Source organism: Hoplias malabaricus, chromosome 6 (assembly GCF_029633855.1).
Source record: "Hoplias malabaricus isolate fHopMal1 chromosome 6, fHopMal1.hap1, whole genome shotgun sequence".
Classification (NCBI taxonomy): domain Eukaryota; kingdom Metazoa; phylum Chordata; class Actinopteri; order Characiformes; family Erythrinidae; genus Hoplias; species Hoplias malabaricus.
In genome coordinates, this window is record NC_089805.1 from 561,471 (window position 1) to 586,043 (window position 24,573).

General features: G+C 38.1%; 1 protein-coding gene across 5 annotated transcripts; it reads right to left on the bottom strand.

The window, feature by feature from the left end:
* Window positions 1-3,754: 3,754 nt before the first annotated feature.
* On the bottom strand, window positions 3,755-24,101 carry flot1a (flotillin 1a). 5 transcript variants are annotated; one of them, XM_066674072.1, is made up of 15 exons: window positions 23,844-24,100; window positions 22,036-22,085; window positions 20,335-20,429; window positions 16,563-16,638; window positions 16,396-16,486; window positions 15,342-15,485; window positions 15,128-15,247; window positions 14,430-14,525; window positions 11,890-12,042; window positions 9,182-9,363; window positions 8,878-8,923; window positions 8,488-8,625; window positions 7,532-7,696; window positions 5,240-5,420; window positions 3,755-4,525 (listed from the first exon to the last, which is right to left on the bottom strand). In XM_066674072.1, exons 4-14 carry the CDS (start codon window positions 16,613-16,615, stop codon window positions 5,379-5,381), a joined length of 1,230 nt encoding a protein of 409 aa, XP_066530169.1. In that variant the 5' UTR covers window positions 16,616-16,638; window positions 20,335-20,429; window positions 22,036-22,085; window positions 23,844-24,100; the 3' UTR covers window positions 3,755-4,525; window positions 5,240-5,378. The 5 variants fall into 5 exon arrangements, with proteins under 5 accessions (XP_066530169.1, XP_066530165.1, XP_066530166.1 ...); XM_066674068.1 differs by lacking the exon at window positions 20,335-20,429 and having other exon boundaries at window positions 23,844-24,101; XM_066674069.1 differs by lacking the exons at window positions 20,335-20,429; window positions 23,844-24,100 and adding an exon at window positions 23,716-23,733.
* Window positions 24,102-24,573: the final 472 nt, after the last annotated feature.

The window sequence follows — 24,573 nt, forward strand, 5'->3', positions numbered from 1 at the left end:
GAACAATAAAAACTAAGATATTGCATTGGTTGTTGAAGGCTAGTGCTGTTTTCACATAAAAGTAACTGGAAATGTGATTTCAGATCTCAGTTTCATTAGATTCTTCCAATCAGGGAAAAAAATAATAAAATCAGACGATATACTTTAATTTTATCGTAATATAATCAATATATATTTCCTTGTACAGTGGTTAATGTTATGTCCAAAGGGTCTTGTTACTTCATCTGTGACAATCCAATGATAAAGACTTCTGAGACAGACTTAGCTTCATTAAAAGAATAGGCTTCAAGCTTTATTTGAAGAATTAAGGCTTTTAAAACAAGTGTTAACTGAGTCACCCTGCATCCAGGCACCGATTGCCATCGCAGAATCTCCTATTTTTATACCCTTAATGTTTGGTCAACGAGGGTCAGTACCTGGCTTCTCTTACTCCTTAGTAAATAAACCTAGGCATGGATAGTTTCCAGTCCAGAGTCACTAGTTCCCAGAATAAAAACTGCAGGATTCAGGCTCTAAGGCTTTGAAGTGAGGGCTCTGTAAGGGCCAGCCTTTAACATTTTGGCAACACACGACACAAAATAAGCCATATGCCCACTCTAAGGCGTCACAGAAGACACGCAGGTCTACAGAGTAAATGTCTAAATCCACAGAGGCTGGCAGGTAGCTCAGAGGCATGTTGATCTGCTCGAGGAGTGGAAGCCTCACTGAGAGATGTTTGTCACTAATAGGTTTGTCCCAACCTTGCTCATGTTTCCCAAGAGCTTGAATCAGTACCTTGGCCCTTGTGATGTATGGGATAATGTGTCTGATGGGGTCGTATTGACAAGCCAGCGCTCGATAGACGTTCCCTAGTTGTGGACCAACTGGTTGCAGCCTGGTGGTGTTTGTAACAAACGCTGTGTCCGAAATTTCACTAAATATTCACGATAAAGTGCACTATTTTGGTGTTCCACCATTCTGTGGTAGTGTCTGAAAATATAGTGGACAAATTTCAGTGTGCTCAAACAATCCCACAATGCACCGCAAAAGGTAGTGTGGAACCCGTGTACACTAGCTGATATTAGAGGATAGTGGATACCCATAATGCACTGCGCTGTTTTGTAGAAACCTGCATGGGGTAGTGTCCGAAATTGTTCACTACCCTATTGACAGTTCCCTGTAATGGTGCACTGTATGGTGAGTAATAGAGGGAATAGGGAGGCACAGGGCAAGTGTATCGGACAGAAAGTGCCACTGGAGACCTAATGATGATTCCAGTGACCTTGCCTCTGTAGGACTATCCCATCTTCCTCATTGCAAGTGAAGCTCTCTGGTTTATGTCCGCCCAACATTTCCAACATTTATCCAATTAGTCTTCTTTACTGTGTTAAGTTTAGACTCGGAGCAGGCGCGGAGATAGTGTTCCTGGTTTGAACAGTAGGGACAGTATGGCTTAAAATGCTCTCTGTTGTATTTGCTGAAGACACATCTGTACTTCGAGGTGGCTCCTAAGTTTCTGGACTGTTGGTTATGGAGTCACTAGTAGGCTTTGACTTAAAAGACCTTCTCTTTAGGATCAGCCTTTGTGCTTCAGCTGCTCGCCTTGAATCCAGAATTGGTTGTGCTTTCTTCTCCAGCCACTATTATAACTATTATTACCAGTAGATTGGGGATTTTTACGTTTCATGTCAAAAACTGTCTCTTACTGGAATCCTGCTTTGTGACAACATCAGATGTAAAAAGTGCTATACAAATTAATTTGATATGATTGGATTTATTTGAGCAAATACATTCCATCAGTACTTGAATTGAACACACAGTAAAATAGCAGTTATATTTTTTTTCAGCAATAACTTGGTCTACCGTGTCTATTCTAAGACGTGTACAATGTCATTTCAAGGAGAAAAGCCAAAGGATTCTGAAAAAATGTAGTCCCTTCAAGTAAAATTAAACAAGTTTAGAGAACAGATAAGATTACAAACTGATGATGTTGAACAGGATAGATTAGAGTCACTCAGAGGTGCTGGTCATGCTGTATTAGAAATGCACCAAATAGTTATGATGGAGCCTACCTCTGCCCCATCAAAGAGAGCAGAACCCAGGAAATATCCACGGGAAAATGAAAGTTGAAAAGACGTCCAAACACCGACATTGAAAAGACGACTATTAGACGTATTTTGGACGTCCGTTGACATTTAAAATATGTCCTTGACGGACAGACTACTTTTAGACCTATTTTGAACGTCCCTTGTTTACTGGGAAATGTCCATCAATTTAGCTCTTACCTAACAATAACACAAAGAGTCATTTGTGATTCTGTGCAGCAGCAATGAGGACTGTTGCTAATAAATAATCAAGAGAGTTAACAAATTACAGATTTTGGTTTTATTGCATTTTACAATATACCTTTATATTAAGTAAAAAAAATTGAGTTCATTTAATAAAAAAACTCTTAGGTGCCTAGGTATACTCAAAACTGACTGACATGGGTAAATTAGGTGAATTCACTACTCCAAAATAACTGCACTGAATGAGTGTGAGGGCGCCTACGAATGGATTGGCACTTTATCCTGGGTTAACACCTACTGCCCGATGCCCTTGTTCCTGGCTGAGAGTGTGTTGTGTGCATTTGGCTGCCACTTCGTGCCATTGAGTGTGTTGATTGAAGGGCGTAAAGTGCAGTGTTGATTGTAAAGTATATTTGGGTGACTAAAATGAACTATTTAAGAGTATCAATCAATCAATCAATAATCTCAATATAATGTTACACATACTGAGTAGAAACATTTATTTAGACCGAAATTCAATGAAAACCCATGTAATGGCACCAGCATCTTTCATTTCTCTGTTTTGAATGTTGGACTGTTGGAGTTAATATGACTTCCTGGGTACAGTCAAATGTATGACTTCAAACGTGCTGTGTGTGCAACATGCACTGAATACTATATAAAGTTTGTACTAAAACAAAGTGGTATATTTGGATCATGTCCCAGATTCTCACAAGAGCCCTAATCCAGCAGTGTCTTTTTATTCAGATTTCCTTGAGAGATCGAATGGAAGGTGAACAGATTTGTTAACTGTGTGACCAGCACCGAGGAGAAGAAGATATTCAGATGTGAAAGAAATGTATTTGTTAAAAAGGTCAATGAAATGCATTATTTCAGAGACGCAACTGCATTTACAGTTACATTATTTAATGCAATCTACTTTCAAAACATACAACTGGGAGAAACACTGTAGGGCTTAGGGAATGATCTGTAATGAGGATTATATTTGCAGTTCAAAGCAATGTGTTTATTCTAATGTGCATCTACAGAAATATTAAGAAATAAAGTAATTAATGACAAAGGTCTTTAACTGTTTTATGATAAATCCTGATTTTTTTAAGGATACCTCTAGTGCACATTTTCTAATTCTCTGTCAACTCACATAGTGTAAGAAATGAACTTGCGTTGAACCATGTTTAGCGTGAAGGATAGCATTTAATTATAAACAAGTGGATGATTTGCCGGCCACGTTACACCAATCACATCAATATTTTGTTGCCATTAAATTTTTTAGTTTCATTATCGTCAGAAGTATTTTCTCAAACAAATGTAATCCTTTCCAATGAAATTACAAAGGCACAGGATTCACTGTAACACAAACAAAGAACACACAACGTGCAACCAATTACACACATTTCTCATTATGATTTGATGCATATCCCCAGAGTCCAAACTGTTGCTTACTGCTGAAAAACTCAGAAATGTGTAAAGTGGATGTATGCTCAAGAAAAACGACAAAATTCAAGTGTGATTAACTGTTTAATTTCTCTTTCAAACCAAACAAATAGCAAACCATTATTGTGGCAAGTCATAATCTCTGAACTATAAAACAAAACGTATACAAGTAAAGGTCTGTACACTAAAATAATTAAAATACTGGCTTGTTACATATAAACTGACATTGTAATTTCCTATAGTTTCAGTAATGCATACATTTATAGGAAATATTTACGTAAAATATTAGTATTACATCTACTACATTGGATAATATAGGACACAAAATATAGTGTTAATTTTAAATATGAGTACAGTGCAGTGGGAGGGATGCTGGATTAATACATGTCACATAACCTCAGTTACACGGGGTACATCAGTAAAGACGTGTTAACAGTATCAGCTTATACAAACAGGTGTGATCATGAAGACAGCATCTTAACTGATTATAGGCTTAATACATTAGATCTGGTCACTGAAATGTCTCAAATAACCAATTTAAAGCAATACTTGAAATGTATTGACATGTTAAGATGCACTTTGGTTTCAGCAGCAAGGCAATAAATAGGCAGTGATACAGGAGGAAGACACTTAGGATGAGAGGGGAGGACAACAATAACAAGAATAAAAACAAGGACGTGATACATATTCATGCCATTCTGGGGCATCGTAATAGAGGAACATCAGGAAAATCCAACATTTAGAGGGAAAAGACACATGCAAAATCTTAGAAACAGTAAATGTGTCGTTCGATGCCTTTCCTGTGTTCAGCCAGTTTGGGCCACCTGCAGAGAACGGAAGTTTGGTATGCATTAAAATATTAACAGGATATTGTAACAAGAATTACTAGCAATTAGCAAGGATCTGTGAGCAATATGTCCACTCCTTGAAGGTGGCACCTCAGAACCAACACCCAGGTACCCAGATGCTTATGATGTCACCCAAAGGGAGCAGTAAACACTGGATGTCATTGGCAATGATCAAGAAGATCAGCTGCTGAATTTACACCATGCCTCAACCCCGAACCTCCTAGCAAACACGGAGAAGCCATACAAGTAGTAGTACTGGCTGTCACAAAGCTGGCACCTTCCCTGAGAAGATTCACCCAGCTCTTCCTTTAACCTCATGCCCATTTCTGTCCCTCAGACCACCCCGCAAAAACTTGTCAGGCTGAATCACCACCAGTATTACCACAAAGGAAGAGACAAGCTCCTTAACACAAAAGAGGTAGGTTTGGTCATGACCTCGTGGTCAGCAGGTGCTCCACCCAAATTAATCTACTGAAAGTGGTGATTTGATGTTTGTCAGGTCCCAGTTTCTGCAAGTGATGATGTACATGCTTTTAAAACTCAGCCTCAGTGCCTGTGATCTCTCTCAAAAAGAACAGACAGTACACATGTAAATGTAGTCAAAATGCAGAATGTAAAATATGAGAGAGATTCTACAGCAAGGTGCACAAGTTACTAAAGCCCCTTTCACACATGCATGGTAACACTGACCTTTTCTTTACTGTCACACATACAGCTCCTCCAGGTAATGTCAATCAAATCTGTACTGGACTTTATCCAGACTGGTACTAGGGGGCGACCATGTCAGAGTGAGCACACGTGTGAATGTTCCAAAGAATCATGCTTTACTTCAAATACTGCTACATAACCACAGGGGCTTGATGTTATTCTCCTAATTGAAACATGGAAAAACAAATGTAGTGCTGCAACTGTATTAAAACAGATCTACTAATGTTTTAAATATATCACATGCCAGCAGAAAAGGTGGAAGTCTAGCTGCTGTATTCCATGATTTTTTCCAATGCAAGTAGTTATCATTTGATGACTTCACATCGTGAGTATCTATTGTGCAGTTCTTAAAGGGACACAACACATATTTCTAGCAACTGTTAACAGATCGCTTAAATAAAATGTAAATTTACTGATAGATTTACACAGATGTTGTCTTTCATTTCCACTGATCTTGACCATTTTGTTAATGCTGGTGATTTTGACTTAAATATTCACAAACCAGAAGATACGTCTCAGATGTTAAGAGCAGATTATGCCACAGACACAATGTGCATTACACAATTCCTTCCAATGACAATAATGTCACGCTGGCTCTGTTAGCTTTAATTCATAAATAATTAAACAATATTTCATGACAAAACAATGCCCCATGGAGAAATGGCACTGCAGTTCAGATTCAAAAGAATTCTAAATTAATGTGTCCTCTCCATAAAATAAAAAATAAAAAATATCTCGGTTAAAGGCAACATTTGAGATTGTAAACAACACTTTTTATAAAATTCAGAAGACTTTTCCTCACCATTTACTATTCCTCCTGCCTGTCTAATGTGTTTATAAAGCCCCAGTTACTGTAAATTAGTATTAAAAAAAGTACTGTTCATGTCTGGTTTAATAGACATTCTCTCTCTCTGCTCATTGGAGATAAAGGGCATCTTCAGAGGCATCGACGGACACAACATTCAAAAGCACAGAGAAATCATCTCTTCAGTTAATGTACTGTCTTGGCTCATTTGTGAATAAGGGTCACCCTCAGCTGCTTTAGTGCTCTTAAAGGGAATAAGTTGAAAAGAGGATATGACAAGAGTCCTGAATTTAGACACTTGTAAATTCAGGGTGAAATCATTCCTATTTGAGCAGGTTTTCAGCTCAGTTTAAAGCAGCGGTCCCCAACCGTGGACCATTAGGTACAGGGCCACACAGAACGTTTGAATTTTCCTTTTTTTTTTAAATTGATTATCAGTCTAAATGTTGATGTTTTATTTTGAAAAGTGACTCTGCACTCTGAAAAGTCATTCCGCGCAGACGCATACACGCGTAACCAGCCGTTACCCCAAAATCTAGTGAAAATGAGTGAAAAACAAGCATCTTTGGCGAGCTTTTTGGAAAAGGGAAAAGGCCCAATGAGGAGACAGAAGAAGAGCCTATGACTTCCAATAAAACGAAATCTGCATTTAAAAGACAATATCAGGATTCCTACTTAAAATACGGGTTTATTCCTGTAGGTGATTCACAACCAAAACGAAACTACGGAACACACTTCGGGTGTCACTGTCTCCCAGTACCCCGAGATGGGACCGGCTCGTGGCAGAGAAACAAGCTCAGGGCTCTCACTAATTGAAATTATTATTATTTGATTGACTTGTTCACCCTTTTATAGAGAAATGACCAGCACTGTCACTTGAATCGAGTTTAGTTTTTTATTATAATTATTTCTTATTAGAAAGGATTTTCGTTTACAGAGATGTTGTTGATTATTAATTTATGAACAAAGGTTGTTTATTGTCTGTTGATGTTTGCATTTGACATAAGACCACTATGGATGATTTATGATTAGATTACGTCATTAATGATTATCGAGCGAATGTAGGCCTGAGCATATGAAGACCGGTCCGTGAAAATATTGTCGTAGATTAAACCGGTCCGTGGCGCAAAAAAGGTTGGGAACCGCTGGTTTAAAGTACTTTTAATTGTTTATGTTGTAACTGTATTTGAAATTATTTCTATTCTAATTTATTGACAATATTTGTTGATTTAAATATCTTTTATTTATATAATTAACTGCTTTTATAGTTTCTTTATTGTTTCTATAAAGCACTCTGAATTGCCAGTATGTATCAACAAGCTTCTATATATAAACTTGCCCTTATTGAATCGAATAAAGGGTTAATATGCTTTCTCCCCTTTCCATACAATTATAATTTCCTCATTAATCACCACGACACTAAAGAGATCATTTTATCACTGTTCCATTTTAATGTGTACATGCTGCACCTGAGAGATGTTGACTCCAGTCAATTTTTCAATGGTCAGTGGAAGTCTGGTCATGATGTCCAGCACCTCCCCGGTTAGCTTGGCCGCACCCACTTCTGAGGCACCACTGGAAACCATGGTAACCTTATTGACAGCTGACAATGGCTTGCTGATCTCCTCTGCCACCTACAGAGGTCGAAAGAGGTCAAGAAAGATAGAGAGAGGTCAAGAAAGATAAGAGAGAGGTCGAGAGAGAGAGAGAGAGAGAGAATGAGAGAGAGAGTTAGAGAATATGAAATACTCTGATGTACACCATGAACTTTTTTTTGCACCAGGTGTCGCGGGAGCAGAGAAATCTTTAAAATGTGCAGGAGATCAGTGGTTCTCAGTCCCAGTTTCCTGGTCTCCCGGTAGCTTATATCAAGGGTCCAGGCTTCATAAAACTGTACTTGATGTAAGTCATAATCCTCAACATTAAAAGAAATAAACACTTGATATAGATCACTCTGTTTGTAACGAATCTATATGAGTTTAACTTTTTGAATTGAATTACTGAAATAAATGAACTTTTTGATGATATTCTTATGTCACTAGTTTCTCATTTTAATATTCTGCATTTTAATGATTCTTTTAAAACTGTTATTCTTTCACTCTTTTTCTCAGTAATGGATTGTTTTCCACAGCTGATCAAATCAGACCCACTGCTCACAGAGAAAAAGGTCCTGGTTTTTTGTTGGTATAATTATTAATTACTTTCCCCTTCCTGAAACCATTGGATAATCTTATCTCAGGAATATCTCCAGAAACAAAAATATCTTCAATTGACATTTCTTTCCCCTTTTAATTAAATAATAAAGAATGGTCTCTGGCCTTTGCCTCAGAAAAAGTACAAATTAATATAAATTCTTTGCCTCCCAGGGACATGAGAAACTGTTATGAGAGTGACAATATTCACAGGTGTACAGACACAGTCTCACCAGCGGCAATTTCTCCAGCAGCATGTCTACCATGGCTCCCTCCTTGTACTGCTGGAAGGCTTCAGCCTTCTTTGCCATCTGCTCTGCTTCAGCCCGTCCTTTAGCCTCCACAGCAAAAGCCTCTGCCTCTCCTCTCACCTGAATTGAGTAACTTAAAATTAGCTTATTTTTGTGCAGTGTATCCCAAATGAAGTATAAATATTGTCGTAAGCTGCATTTATTTATTTATTTGTTTTTTTGACTGGATTCTAATTGGAATTACAATATTTTCTTCAGTAACAAACTGTAAAGACATGGGTGGTCATGTTATGCTTAACAAGGCTTGAGAAGTTGTATTCTAAGTGATGCTAGAAAGCCAAGTGTAGCTTTAAAAGGCTACCATTTACGCACTCTAATGGACTCTGCCTCAGCCTCTGCCTCCATGATGAGCTGAAGACTGTGTGTCATAAAAAAGAAAGAAAAAGAAGAGAGTGAGACAAAAAAGCTCATGAGACATAAATAAGTTAAAAATCGCCATAAACAGTGTTTATTTTTGTTGTATCCTTCAAATGTGATCTAATCAAACAAACATTTGCTAAAGTCCCTCTAGAGTGTTAATTAAATTATGGAAATAAACATATATTTCTTCTGCCATCTAAAGTGTGATAGCACCATTTTTTCAATTAAAACAGAGACCAAAACTTCTTAGATTTACCGTTCTGCTTCCGCCAGTTTTTCAAGGCGATACCTCTCGGCCTCGGCTGGTTTTTTTATCTTGGCTTCCAGCTCCTTCTCCCTGCGTGTTATCTCTTGCTCCTGAAGTGTGATCTGCTGGCTACGCTCCACCACCTGCACCTGCATTTTCTCTTCTTCAATACGCTGCTTTGTCTTAGCCACCTGTTAAAAACATCCACATGCTGACATAAACGATGATGGTACTGTTTTCCTTGTCCTAGTTTAAATGTGTTATGCTTTAATGGTTCTGAAGCAGTAGGTCAGAGAATGACCAGAAGTTATCAAGTGTTTGAATTGTCAATAAACCTTTATTAAATACAGTTCAAAGTTCTTCAAATTGTCCTGCAAATTCACTTAACCAAGGTAAACAAATAATTTGTGTTTTTTAATTCTACAGAATCATTTTTAAATTCTACAAGTACAGACTGTCATCAGTCTGCTCTGCATGTTTTGTTTGCCCCCTTTCATCCTGTTCTTCAATGTTCAGGACACCCACAGGACCACTGTGGTTGATTAGTATGATGTACTTAAATCATTCATCATTCATTGTCTGTAGTCGCTCATCCCTGTCCCTAAAGTAAGAGTGGTGAAATTAGGAGGAGGAGCCCGAGTCACCAAGGGCTATCTGGAAGAATTCTTGCTTACCATGTTTTTAGCAGCTGTTTTTAGATGGGGTTTGGCTATAATAAACACCTTCATGAGATCCTGCACCGTACATTTTTGGGCTACCTGTATAGCCAGGCATGTGACCTCTGACCTAAAAACGTAGCATTCAGGATCTATGGCCAGTCTGTGGAAAGATTCCATTTCAAAACCTGAGTGGTCTAAAGTGCAGCTTTACAACCACCTTCCCGTACGAAAAATGTACGTACTGGTTCTCATCAGTTTTCACTTCTATAGCAATATCGTTTATCTGTGTCTTTGTTGTCGATATATGTATCCTGACATATATACACATCTTAACAAAGCTGTCTCCAACTAATTGGTAATCAATTTTTGTGTAAATAAACATTCAATATAAACCTCTATAGATGTTAATAGGGTGTGGCGCATACTGTTTCTGTACGACATCCGAATCATTCGTTTAACAACACAATCTAGTATCACACCCGGTTTAACACCTAAGATGACGGCTAGTCTACCATTAAATATCAAACTGATATCAGACAGCATCTTAATAAATACCCTGTGATTTAGAGGTCTGGTCATAAACAAGACCTATTGAATGGTCTGCTAGATGAATATTAATCTCACCAACCAATGCTTGTATATTGTTATAATGCCCAGTAGGTAGCGTTATTGGTGTTGTTTTGTCCAGTTTTATATCAATTATGCTAAATTTGGCGTCTAGAATTTGGCTCAGAAAAGGTTGTCCATTGTATTGAAACTCTATCACTCCTACTTCCCAGTCACCTTTTAAATTGATCGGTTTAGCTAGTTTTATTATATAATTAGAAATTTGATTATCAGGGTACACAGATGTAGACGAATTGCTTGGCGATGTCACACAAAAACCATTGTCACCCAATGGTTTAAATTCATATTTGTGCTTTGATGTATATAAACAAGTTCGCAAAGTAACACACCTTTTAAGGCCTTTGTATGTCCACTACATAATTTTCAGGAACCCAACTGTTGAATTTTGATGGCCAACCTAATAATTTTACTCTTTTTTTTTTTAATCTAAAATTTTTGCTTTATCTGTGGACATGCAGATTTTTTGCAACTCTTCTTCATGGAAACTAAAGTGTACAATGTCACCGTACAATGTTCACGCCCTGGCCCTGTCACGTCTGTTTTTCTCATGTAGCACATGGCTCCGTTTGTTGTTGTTCTTGTCTCCGCCCTAGTGTCCCACCTCAGTCCTGCCTCTGTCCAATTATTGTTTCCAGGTGTTACTTGTTTGTCCTGTCCTTATATAGTCCCTTTGTTTCAGTGCTCCCTTGTCGGTTCTTGAGTATGTAGATGTGTGTTTCTGTTTACATGTATCTACCCCGGTAAATGATGACCTCTGTTCTTGCCAACAAGGGTTTCTCCGAGGATAAATCACATTTTGCTTGAGGATCAAATCCTTTTAAATATATAAATAAATTTTTTTTTGGTGATATTCTGCCTTTCTCTGTTAAAATAAACATACCATAAAAATGATATGCTGTTCATGTTTTGTAAGAGGGTAAAAAAAAATCAGCAGGGGATCAAATAATTATTTTCCCCACACATATATATAGCTCATGAATATGATTTATGAGTTTAAATGGCTTCAACTTAAGTGTATGTAAACTTATAATAATAGCATACATGGTCCAATCTGAAGACCCTCTGGGAGAACAGAATTGATGATATGATTAAGGGCTATCATTCTATTACAAGTTAATCAAGATTTCATTTGCTCATAGAATCTTATTACAGAACTGGCTTTCTTGATGTGTTCAATCAAAGTCTTATCTGGAATTTTGAGTGTTGTTACCAGTGGTTTACAACTCAAGGTAAACATTCATTAATGCATCACTGTTTGTGGCTTTAACAACGATAACCTCACCTCCTTTGGAATGTTCTTGACTTGGATGAAAAGTTTATTATTACCAAGATAATAAGTGTCTATGTCCAAATATTTCTGGACCTGACTGTATACATGCTTATATATGTGCAATGTAATGTTTTATTATTTTGCATGATGCAGTGCTTTACCTGAAGTTGGTAAGCCATTTCAGACTCTGCTTTTTTTGTGTTAACCTCAATGTCATAAGCTGCTTTCTTCAGCTCAAAATCTCTCTGAGACTTGGCCATCTGAATCTCATTCATGTACTGAGCCGACACCTTCTCCTGCAATGCATGAGCCTCCTGAGAAAGACAGGATAATGACAAGTAAAAGTTAGTGTTTTGAGAATAGGTATGCATTAATATCAAATGGGAATAAAAAGCAGGTATGCTTTGAGAGTGTGAGAATTCATACAAATTATGTGCAACATTATCCAAACTAAAATTCCAACTAAATGAAAGTCCAAAGTTCCATAATTTTTACATTGAATTCCACTGAATGCACTTCTAGCATTAAGTTTCACATGTTTAAGTGTAGACAGTGATGATATTGCTGGCATTCTGAAAAATAATAATGTAATTGTCACGCCCTCGTCCTGTCAGGTCTGTTTTCCCCGCCATGTGCTCTATCTGCACATGGCTTTGTCTGTTGTTGTTCTTGTCTCCGCCCATGTCCCGCCTTTGTTCCACCTCCTTGTCCGCTGTCCTCGTTATCTGTCTCAGGTGTGTCTCGTTTGCATGTAGTATTTAAGTTCCCGTGTGTTACTTCCTGTTATCGTGTTGTTTCTTTCTCTCTTCCTGTCATTTGTGTTGTTACCTTCTCAGTCAAGTCAAGTCGTGTTGTTTCTTTCTCTCTTCCCCCAGTCATGTGGTTTTGTGTCATTCCTGTTCTTATTCCTTGTCACGTTGTTTTGCTTCTGTAGTCTTGTTATTCAGTCCAGTCTGTTTGTCCCTCGCTTGGGTTCGTTCTCTGTCTGTTCTCTTTCTTGTGCCTCTCGAGCTTGTTTCTCTGGTCTGTTAGTGTTTCCTTTCCTGTGCTTTGTGTACTCATGGTTTCTGTCTGTAGTCTATTAGCTCTCTCTGTTCAGGTCTCTGTTTAAGCCCCTTTGTCAAAGTTTATCTCTGTCTGTCTAGTTCCATCTGTTTAGGTTTATTCTGTATCTGTCTCTTTAGTCTGGGTCTTTGTTTAAGTCTTTCTGTCCAAGTCTGCCTGTCTTTGTTTTATTATCTTTTGTTTAAATAAAGTATTCTGTGTTTTAGCAAGTGTGTCCGCCTCAGTCAGTCCGCCCCGCTATCCGTGACAGTAATATACAGGAATTAAACATTTCTTTTAAGCTCCTAAAAAAGTTTCCTATTTAATTTTTTGTCTATGTATCAAGACTGTGCTTTAAAACACTTGCTGTTTCTGTTGTTCCTTTCACTGACTGAAAAAAACAATTATTTGGGTCACTGTCTAAAATAATAGCATGCATAAAATCTTACTTTTAATTCTTTGTGAGGCCTAAGGTAGAAACACATGTAACCATGTATATAACCAGAGTTTGTGCTTCATATATTTTGCCATTGCAGGCTCCAAAAATTCTGCTGCTGAAATCGATATTACAAAGCACTGGAGAGGATTCCATTTCAGTTTAAATGACAGAAACCGAAAAGTTGTATTCCACTTCAGAGTCCCTAAGCAGTGCTCCTGTGATTTCTACTCAATAATCCTTTGATACAGGCTAAGGCAGCTTCAGTTAGTTGTATTGCTTCATTAGGAATGCCCTGTTACGTCAACATGTAAAAAAGAGCGCGTCGTGTTGATAGCATTTGTTTAACTGCTTTTTGGCTCTCTAAGGCCACTAGAACTGCAGCCATGTATTGTATTTTGTATGTAATATTGGAATAAATGTGAACTAATGGACATAAAACAAGTCTGTGTTGTGTTTATCATGAAGCACAAAGACTGTCAGCTTCCTGCGTAATGATAGACCATTGCTCACTACTCCATATGCAGTCTGACAATTCTTTCAAATGAAACACTTTAATTTTCTGTATTGAAATCACACTTAAGACGGACAAATACCCTGTGTAGTCCACAGGGAACTATGGGGGTGATTGATATGCACGTGGAGCCATGATGATGTTAAAATACAGTGGCTAGTCAGATCACAACTACATTTACGAAATATAAAATATATTTCAGAAATGCTGCACTTGAGGGAAAAGCTCACATTGGAAAAGTGACATATCACTAAAGAGAGCCATCTCTCCAAAGAGAGAGGCTTTGAGTGTGAGAGACCCTTGAAGGCAGTGTTTCTGAACTGAATGTCATTTTCTTTAATGTAGTGTTTTACAACTGCACCCTACAGCATCCTTTATATGTTAATGTATCTGGTGGAGGTGGGTAAATGTGAACCTTCTGCCTCTCCTGAAAAGTGTCCTAGAGGAAACATTGATAACTATAATATAATGTCATATATTTACAGATTTAATAGTATTCAAATGTAGATTATTTATTTTCTATACATTTTAACTGGCACATATGGTTTGCATGACAATGTAGACTTGTAGTTACAAACAGCTCCTGGAGCTGCAAGCATAAGCTGAATGAAAGTCTTAACCAGAAAAGAAACATCTATCTCTTTTAAAGAAAAAAAGAGAAAAGAAATAGACAGAGAGGCACAGTGAGTGAGTGAGTTTTTTCTCACCCTAATGACAGCATCTCGTTTGTTTAAGGCTTCCCCAATACGGGCATCCTTCTGCACCTGAGCTGTACGGGCTTTTCCAAGAGAGTGCAAGTAATCCTAATAGAGAAGATGAGTCAGCATTAGATGAATATCACACATACAGTGGGCTACACGCAGAGCCTTACAGACTTTGAAAGCCCAGATAAAATGATGTTTTGTCTGTTTTTACTGAAAATAAATACTCGTGTTCTACATGAAACACAGTTAAACGCATAGTTACGGTTTATTTCTAGAACATAGCGTGTACAGAGATACCTGTAATAGCCTTGGTCTAATGGTTAGAGGACCGGGCTTGGTACCGGAAGCTCCCAGGACCAGCAGGAACATCCATGTCTGAAGTGCCCTTGAGCAAGGCATGAACCCCAAACACTCCCCAGGCACCGGGGATGGCTACTCGCCCCTTTGGGTGTGTGTTCAACAGCCCTTAGCGCGCTTATGTGTGTGTGTGTGTGTTCACTGACACAGACGGGTTAAATACAGAAGACACATTTCGTTGTACAGTGACAAATGATTGCACATTGTGTTGAAGTCATGTAAAATGCCATGTTTAAGTTTTCTCCTCATTAGAGAATGTAGATATCAGCAGTAAAATGAACAAATCTACAACCTGATCAGCATAAGGACGTGAACACATGTAGCATAAAGATATATGTACACACCTGATCATCATGAACATCTTTGAGTGTGTAGCTGACTACACTGATGCCCATGTTGACTAGGTCAGATGAGGCCACCTTAAACACCTGCTCAGAAAACTTCTTACGATCTTTGTAGATTTCCTTCAAAACAGATACATACCAGAGCAGATTTATTTAAAAAATTAATTATTAAAAATAACATCAAGTTCTTATTTTGTAAACGTGTTTTCCTCACCTCCACAGTCAAATGGGCAATAATAGCTCGCTGGTGGCCCTCCAACGTTTCCAAGGCGATCTGTGCAATCTCTGCTTCAGATTTCCCCATGAACATCTGACACGCTGCAGCCAACATCTGCTTATTTTGCCCCTGAATCTTCATCTTAGGGGCAACAAATACAGGGAATGTTTGAAATCTTGTGATGTATGTATATTATACTAGTTGCAACACAGCAGAATGATCTAAAACTTTATACACGGGCAGTACAATGGGCAGTACTGCTGACATTATGGCTGCTGTTTTTATTTTACTTAGAAAAAGAAACTCTTAGAAAAAGTGCTCAACATTGCTCACAAAATATTTGATGCAGCACAAGCAGGCGCATCTCAGAGTCACTCACAAAAAATAAGTTTTTCCCAAGTCACTCAAGGTTTCACAGAATACAAGGCTGCAGTTATTTGTGTATTAGCAGACAGCAACAAAGGGATGATTTATGAACTTGATAATCTATTACAAAGCATTTAAAAGATTATGCATGGTTCCAGATATTTCCTATGACTGTATTAGTATACGCAAAGCTAGTCATCTGCATGCTAAACCTATACCACACTTTCATCCACATTTTGCTAAGATAAGTCATTGCAGACTTTAAACAAATATTAAAATGTTCTGCCGTTCATAAACAGGCATAGGGAATGTACAAATATTTACTAATAAATAACAAACACATATTTTGTGAGATGCAAGGGCACTTCTCCAATAAAACATGTTAGCTTTTATATTAGCTAACATGTTTTATTGGAGAACATCCTGATGCTGCTGCATGAGCCTTTTCCATGCCTGAAGTCAATTATCAGACATTCATTCATTATCTGTAAGAGCTTATCCAGTTCAGGGTCGCGGTGGGTCCAGAGCCTACCTGGAATCATTGGTCGCAAGGTGGGAATACACCCTGGAGGGGGCGCCTTCACAGGGCAACACACACTCACACATTCACTCACACACTCACACCTATGGACACTTTTATGTTGCCAATCCCTTTGCTCTACATGTAAAGAGAAAAAAAAGGTACCTGAGCAATGCCTGTAACAGAGATGGGCACTCCATGACGTGTGTAGACTTTGTCACTCTTCACATTTAATGTCAAAGTATTGAGAGAGATCCTGAGGAGGAATAAAGATGAGTAAACATGCTCTTTTTTAAACACACAAAAACACATAAAAAAATAATGGGCAATACCTTTGGATCTGTTGGACGCAGGGAAACACAAACACTCTACCACCAGATATCATCAGAGGAGGGGAACGACAGAAACCTGAGGGGAGAGAATATACAATTTGGAAAAAACTAGGATATAAAAAATGTAAATAAAAAAATGCATGAAATTTGTGACACCATCAGGTAATAAAAAGCGCTACATAAATTAATTTGACTTGACTAAACCCCATATGTTTTATTTTTTCTATATTTTTTATTATAACATGCAAAGACAAGTTGCAAATTACATTTTTTTCTTTTTAGTTGTATTTGAGGCAACATGTTTCAAAATGTTGAGAAAGGGCAACAAAAGACTGTAATGCTAAGAAAAAAAATAGGTTAATTGTCAACAGATCAGTGACATCATTGGGTATTGAACCAGCATCACCACCCATCTTGAAAAGTTCCCCCCCTCCCATATACTAATGTGCCACAAACAGGAAGTTAATATCACCAACCATTCCCATTTTATTAAGGTGTATCCATATAAATGGCCCACCCTGTATAAAGACTTTTTTCCAAGTAATTTTGGAGCATTTCTATTGGCTCATTCATCATTAAATATTCACACAATGTGAAGGACAGCTGTGGTTTTCAAATTGAATTGTTGAAATATTTAACAATTTAATTATCAACCATTTCTTTTTTGATTTTATGTCCTGTGTGTGGTTTTAAGTAAAAACCAGTTGTATATGATGATGTTACTGGACTTAAATGTAAAAAGTTTATGCGGCATGACATCTGAAGTCACAGATGTAGAAAATGCAAAAAGCAATTTTCAGCCAAGACGGCAGATGGAGATGCATGCCTGCCAGGCCTTTTTATATAACTCTTCCTGGTTGTGTCTGAGCTGGAAGTCCCAGCTCTAACTTGACAGATTCTGTGCTCTTGAGGACCTTCATCCCAACCCCTCCACTTTACGGCCATACCCAGCCCCTAGCTCACACACTACCGTTAGAATGCTGTCTACTTAAACAGCTGTCTAATGTGTCAATACAGGTCCAGAGTCAAAAGTCGCAGGAAACCCTTTTATCTGAATACCACAGCAAGTAATGGATGAGGAGGCCTATCTTTTATGCTATGTTCAGAATATGGCCGCCATTTTGAAAGCCACCATACTGCATCAAGGGCAAGGTTTTCCAATGGGAAGGTGGTCATGCAGTATATTAAAGAAATAAATAGGCTTTACTGTGACTTTTGATTCACCCTGTACATTGATTTATAAATGAAGGAGGCAGCCAAGTGTAACAGCCAAAATATTATATATTATATATTATATATATTAAAATATATTCTTAATATATTATTTGTTATTTAACTATGTTCTTAATACAGATTAATTATTTTTTTATTACTTTAAATTAAAATGCAGCCAAGTCAAATTACACTCAGCATTTTTGGATCTTATACAGATTTTACAGGTTTTTCAAGACCAGGTGTAAATTTTACTCACACCTATGAACAGAGACGTGCACTTTAATGTATCCGGATATTTACAAAAATATGTTTTGACAAATTTACGCAGAAATTTGTTCTGATTAAGCTCCATTAATGATTACAGGAGTGTTCCTATCAATTTATGTACAATGTTTGCAACCCATAAACAAGACTCACTCCAAGCTCACCTGAAAAGCTGCCAGCCCTGATTCCAGCTTTCCTACTGTTACTAGGTTAACAGAGCAATGCAGTTACAAGGGTTAGGTGCAATATAACTTTGTATTAGGAAAAGTTTTTATTTATTTATATATATATATATTTTTATTTATCTTGCTACCCTGTCTATTTCTTTAAATGTTTGATGTGGTAATGTTCTATGAGCCTATTTTTGCTGGGCTGCCATTAGGCCATATAGCCATTGATTGTCACAGAGTTGTTTCTTGCATTTCACAGAAAGCCCAAATCACTTCCCCTTGTCATTGGAAGGTCTGGAGAAGCTTTGGTTCTGTCACGCCCTTGTTCTGTCTTTTCTGTTGTCCCTGCCATGTGCTCACTTAGCCCATGGCTCTGTATGCTGTTGTTCATGTCTCCGCCCTAGTCCTGCCGTTGTTCCTTCTCCTCATCAGTGTCTCATTTGTTACCCCGCCCTCTCATTAGCTGTCCCAGGTCTTTCTTGTCTGTGGTGTGCATTTAAGTTCCCTTGTCTCTGTGTGTGTTTGTTGGACATTCCATGTTTGCATGTCTGTCTTGTTGGTTCTTGGATTCAGTCCATGTTTGCTTGTCTGTCTTGTCTGTTCCTTGATTTGGTTCACCTCCCTGTGGATCTGTCTGGTCTGTCTGTTTCTTCCATGTGCTTTGAGTTCTCATTAGGTTTGTCTGTTTTAGCTTTCTGTCTAGGTTTGCTTGTTTAGTTCTCCTTGTTCAGGTATTTATTTAGCTCTCCATGTCTAGGTCTCTGTTTAGTTCTCTGTATAGCTCTCTGTCCAGCTTTAGTCTGTTTAGCTCTCTCAGTCTGTCTTTTAAGTATCTGTCTCTCAGTCTAGGTCTTTCTTTGTTTAAGTATTCTGTCTAGTTATCTTAATCTGTCTCTGTGCTGTAAATAAAGTTAGTCATTGTGTTTTAGCAAGTGTGTCCACCTCCGTCAGTCCGCGCGTTCCTAACAGGTGCATCATATCCCTGTATTTGTTTACATGTGTTTTTTATTATGTGATTGTGTAGTACAGAAAATATTGAAGGCAGGACTAATAAATGCAGAAATGAAAGGAGCACCAAGTTTTGTTCATAATATAGAATATACAACACCGGCATCAGTCAAATATTAGATGATCTACCATCAAAGAGCAAAGAAGACAAAGAACTGCTGAGCTTGTGAACTAACCAACGCCAAGCTGAGGTTCTGACCACCTCACATGGTGTCACGCCAATCACAGCCCCAGAAACACACACCGAGTGTTTACTTCCTATTATTCAGCCACGGTTCGTGCTGAAGAACTTACTGTCCTTGGGTTCCAGTTGGGTAAAATTTTTTCTTGTTCAAGAAACAGTTTATGTTGGTGGAAACATGCCAAACGGTTCCAAATTTAGTTCACAAACTGGAATGTGAAATATGGTTGAAGTAACATCAGACATCCTAACATCAGGAAGCGAGTTATCGGGAGCTGCAGCACAGACTTGGGATTTTAAAGTAGTCGGACGCAAATTCTCTGAACGACACACATCCCAACAACAAACACACAAAATATTCACAGAATAATGTGACCAAAGCTCTGAAGCCCTAAAAATGGTATTCGGAACAGCCCTAGTAATTTTGTTACCAGATCCACACCACACCTCTTCAGTGTAAATTGCATCATCAGTGAACAGTGAACCTAAGTGAATATAACATTTTCTGTGTGTATTATTGTTCAGAGCTGTACACTATAGAGAATAAAATACTCTCTCTCTCTCCCTCTCCCTCTGGTTTTTGTCACATTATTATAGTGAACATAAATAAAAGCTCAAATTTAAACAGCTGTGATTTCCACTGCATTACTTGTGCTTTATCCCCAACTACACACTAACACCACAGGACATACTGCATCATTATTAAAAGAACACTCAGTAGTGTAGACAGTAAAGAGCAGAAGGTAAAGTGCAAGTGGGTGTGATTTGGGACACAGTATTAATCAGCAAGTGCAACAAGTTTAACAGTGCATCTATTTAATGTGGAAACGAACATGTTAATAAGGACCAGGGGCCTCATTTATAAAACTCAGAAAAATTGTTAGAAAATTGGATGCGCCCAAAAAAAGATTTTTAAAACCATGCATACGCACACCTGTACGCTGTTTTCTCTTTAGAAATCACAACCTTCTTCAAAACATGCACAGGGGAACCAGCCTCCTGCTCCGCCTCCATAATGCCCATGTTCACCTATAAATGGTCAATGTGAATAATGTGAATATTAAAATATGGGCTTTTCTGTTCATTTTCACGTGAGACAAGGGAGGACCGAAAGACAAAAGAGAGACACTTTAGAGACTGCGCAGTAGAAGTTATTGTTTTAGAGGTCGAGGCAAGGAAACATGCATTGTTTGGTGGCCTCAGTTGTGGCGTTACAAACCAATGCAAGTTAGTTGAGTGACAACATGTGGGAGCAGCAGTAAACAGTGTTAAAACCAAACAGACAAAAATAATTTAAATGAAAAAATCTGAATAAAATAGAGAGTGAATTAAAACAAGCTAGAGGAAAACAACACTACAAATAAAGCAGAATGTGATACAAAAAGCAATGTTTAATTGTTTGAATTACTTTTTAATATTCTGCATTTTTTCAAAGTTATTTTAAACAAATGGGTGTTAATCTTTCTTAATGCTTTTTTTAATCTTTACAAGTTATAGACCAATACGTAGGATAAGCATTGCATATATTATGTATGCGTGTGTTAATGCGTGTTGTGCTGGCAAGAGTGCATTAGAGAAAGCAATGCTGCTGGAGTTTTAAAGCTTTATGTGTCATTCCTGGACTGCTTATAGACCACCAACCAAAAATATTTAGCCAACATCATCCTGTGTATCAACAATTCAGTCGTCTAATAGAGTGGACATAATGTTTAAAAATGAATACAGCACTGATGTGTCTTATCTGCTCCTACCAATGCAACACACACTAAACGCAGAGATACACTTGCTGTTTGGCCATGCCTTCACTTATACAACTGTCTGCCTCATGAACATAACTGTTCACATACTTGCCTAAGTGCTATGCTTTTATCTGGAGGCATCCACTGCTGGGTACACCAGAGAAACATGCAGTTAATTCCAGACTTGGCTCTGACAAAGCCTTCTTCAAAAGTGTTTGCCATTGTGATGCTGCTGATCACCTGCAATGCCCCAACCATTTGCGTGTGTACTCCATCTTGCGTATGCGTATTGTTTATTGTCTGAGGACGTGAACAACCTATGCACCAAATGGACACAGAAAATGCAAGGCAGCCATGATGCATATACGAGTGTGTAGTTAAGAGTATATCTCTACCCTCACACACCACCAACACATCAGCATCACTACAGCACTGAGAACGGTTGACCACACCAATCATACCTGCTCTGTGCTGGTCCTGACCATTGAAGCTGCTTTGTGCCAACATCTGTTATAAAAAGTGCTATTTGAATACATTTTGACTGATTTCTGGACTGACTGATTGAACAACAAGGTGAAAAAGCAAACATTTGCAGATTAACAGATAGACTACAGTAATTGTTGAACTTCTGACAATGAGTTGAGCAGGTAATCATAATAATATATATATATATATACACACACTGACTGGAAGAACACACTGAACTCCTCATAGACACTCAACCAAAGCAGGCGTTGAACACACAACCACAGATCCCTGGAGCTGTGTGACCACCCACCCCCATTCCCAATCAACACAGCCATACCCATACGGTTACCCATCCCCTCTCTCCACCCTCATCCATTCTCTCTCTTTCTCTCATATTTACACAGTTATTGATTTGTAACTGTAATTACCTGAAACCACCATAGCCTCATTGGGACCACAGGTGTAGAACATCTTTACACTAAAAGAAAACAAAAAGGAAACAGATTAATCCATTAAGGTACAAACAAACAAATATTACGTATATTCTACATATGCCAAATCACATATTACACAGCAGTACTGTTATATATTAATAATACACTGTTATATATTAATAATACACAGTTATATATTAATAATACACTGTTATATATTAATAATATACTGTTATATATTAAGGTGGATTGGTGACTCAAAAGTGTCCGTAGGTTTGAGTGTGTGAGTGAATGTGTGTGTGTTGCCCTGTGAAGGACTGGCGCCCCCTCCAGGGTGTGTTCCCGCCTTGCGTCCAATGATTCCAGGTAGGCTCTGGACCCACCACAACCCTGAACTGGATAAGGGTTACAGACAATGGATGAGTGAATATTATATATTAAAAATATAAAAATAAATTTTTTTAAATTCTTGTTAATTTCTAATTTTGCAATTCATCATACATCACCAAGATTAAGAAAACACAACTCAGAGTCTGAGGGAGAGTGTGATGATTTCTTCATGCTGTTTAATATGCTGCAATTAGGTACATCTAACTGATCTAACGTTCTGGGGGTGGAATGGAAGGAGAAGGATGAGAAAAGACTTATGTGAGACAGGACAGTGCATTCTGGTGATTCTTTATGAATGTGATACTGTGGGAGCTAAAAGATTAGACTAGTATTAATATTAGTTCATTCATACTCTGTAAACGCTTCATGTTTAGAGTCGCAGTTGGTCCAGAGCCTACACGGAATCACAGTGGTTCAAGTCCCACTCTGAGTGACCGTCTGTGAGGAGTTTCTCCCCGTGTTCACGTGGGTTTCCTCCCACCGTCCAAAAACACACCTGAGGTGTGAGTGTGTGTTGCCATGAGAAGGACGGGCGGCCCCTCCAGGGTGTGTTCTTGCCAGTGATTCCGGGTAGGATCTGGACCCACTGCGACTCTGAACTTTTGAACCAATGAAAGAGGTGCAGTGTGTCATGAGGGTGACACTTGATCAAATATGATTATGATTATGATTATTATTAATAAAACATTTTGTAGTACTGAGAAAACTAATTATTTTTAAATAACTGTTTATTTGGCTCAGCAACATTAATCACCAGCAATGCCATTCATAATGCAATGTTTGATTTATTTATTTAACTGTTAATTTACCCATTGCCCACAGTATTAACACATTTACAGACACCGTTTGAAGAAATCTGAAGAAATACAAAATACAAACCCAACTTTACCGCGGTATTCTCCTCTACACGAACCAAGAACACAGCAACATTAATATTTACATATTTAATACGTTTCTTACACAGGAACATAATTGTTTATTTCCACTTCTCGGGGAATTCACGGACAACCCACTCCCAGTCTTGTATTTTTTTCCGTAAATATCCCACTGAATATTATCTACACAAAATCAATCGTGTCACACACTAGCGATTCGTTCAGAAGAATTAGACACAAAGACCGAGTCTACGGTTTGAGCGTAAAACGGCCCACTGGACATTTAATATTTTCTGGGCAGATTACGGGAAAAAATACGTTAATAGGCTATTCACTTCCGAACGCTTCGGTGTTATATAACATTATAAATCCAGACGCTGAGTGATACGTAGAATAAAACGCTTCAGACCTGTTTGTAAAGCGAGGTTACGGCTGAAAACGGGTTAGCACCAGCCCCCACTACATTTACCTCAAGCATCACAGCGTAGCACTCTGTTTATATCTATCTACATTAGCAAAACAGCACCATTCGCTCACCGAGAGATGAATTATACAAATTCTCTGAGAATTCTTCTTCAGAAGATGGTTCTTTACAGTAAGCGACACTTTTCGACTCTTTATATTGTCGTTGTTCAGCAATCGTGTTCCTGGTGGGCAATGACTGGTGGGTAAGGCCTATATGTGTTTACTTAAGCTTGCCTTTTTGTTCTGATCTCAGACCAGTACTGCAACCGCTGTTGCGCAGGTTAATCAACGGCTTCCAATAAAAGCTGGCTCAGAATCAGAGTAAAGCGGGGCTTGGTGATTTGGGGAGGGTCCATGGCGATTTCCAGCCAACGCCACACCCCTCTCAGTACACGGCCGCCATCTGATGGTCACCGTGAATGAAATGTGATATTGAATTTCGTGTAGAAGCCTACACAGTGTTTAGAGGAACATTACATAATATAATATATTTTCCTTAATATTTCAGCTTCAAAATCATTGTGATTTAAAAATAATATATTTGAATTCATTTAGATGATTTAATTAAAAAAAGTGAATTCAAACTCAAATAATATGTTGAAATATGATTTTTAAAATAATTAAAAACTGAAAGGATGTCCCAAAATGCTATTCAACAAAAATTGGTTGGTACCAGTATGGCTATGAGTTCCAAAAACCAGTCTGAAAATATATACTCATCTTTTTCTTTGCCTAGCCAACTGATGACAGGGACAAGATTATCAAAGGGATCACTGTTGGTCCACTGGTGGAACAGAAGGGA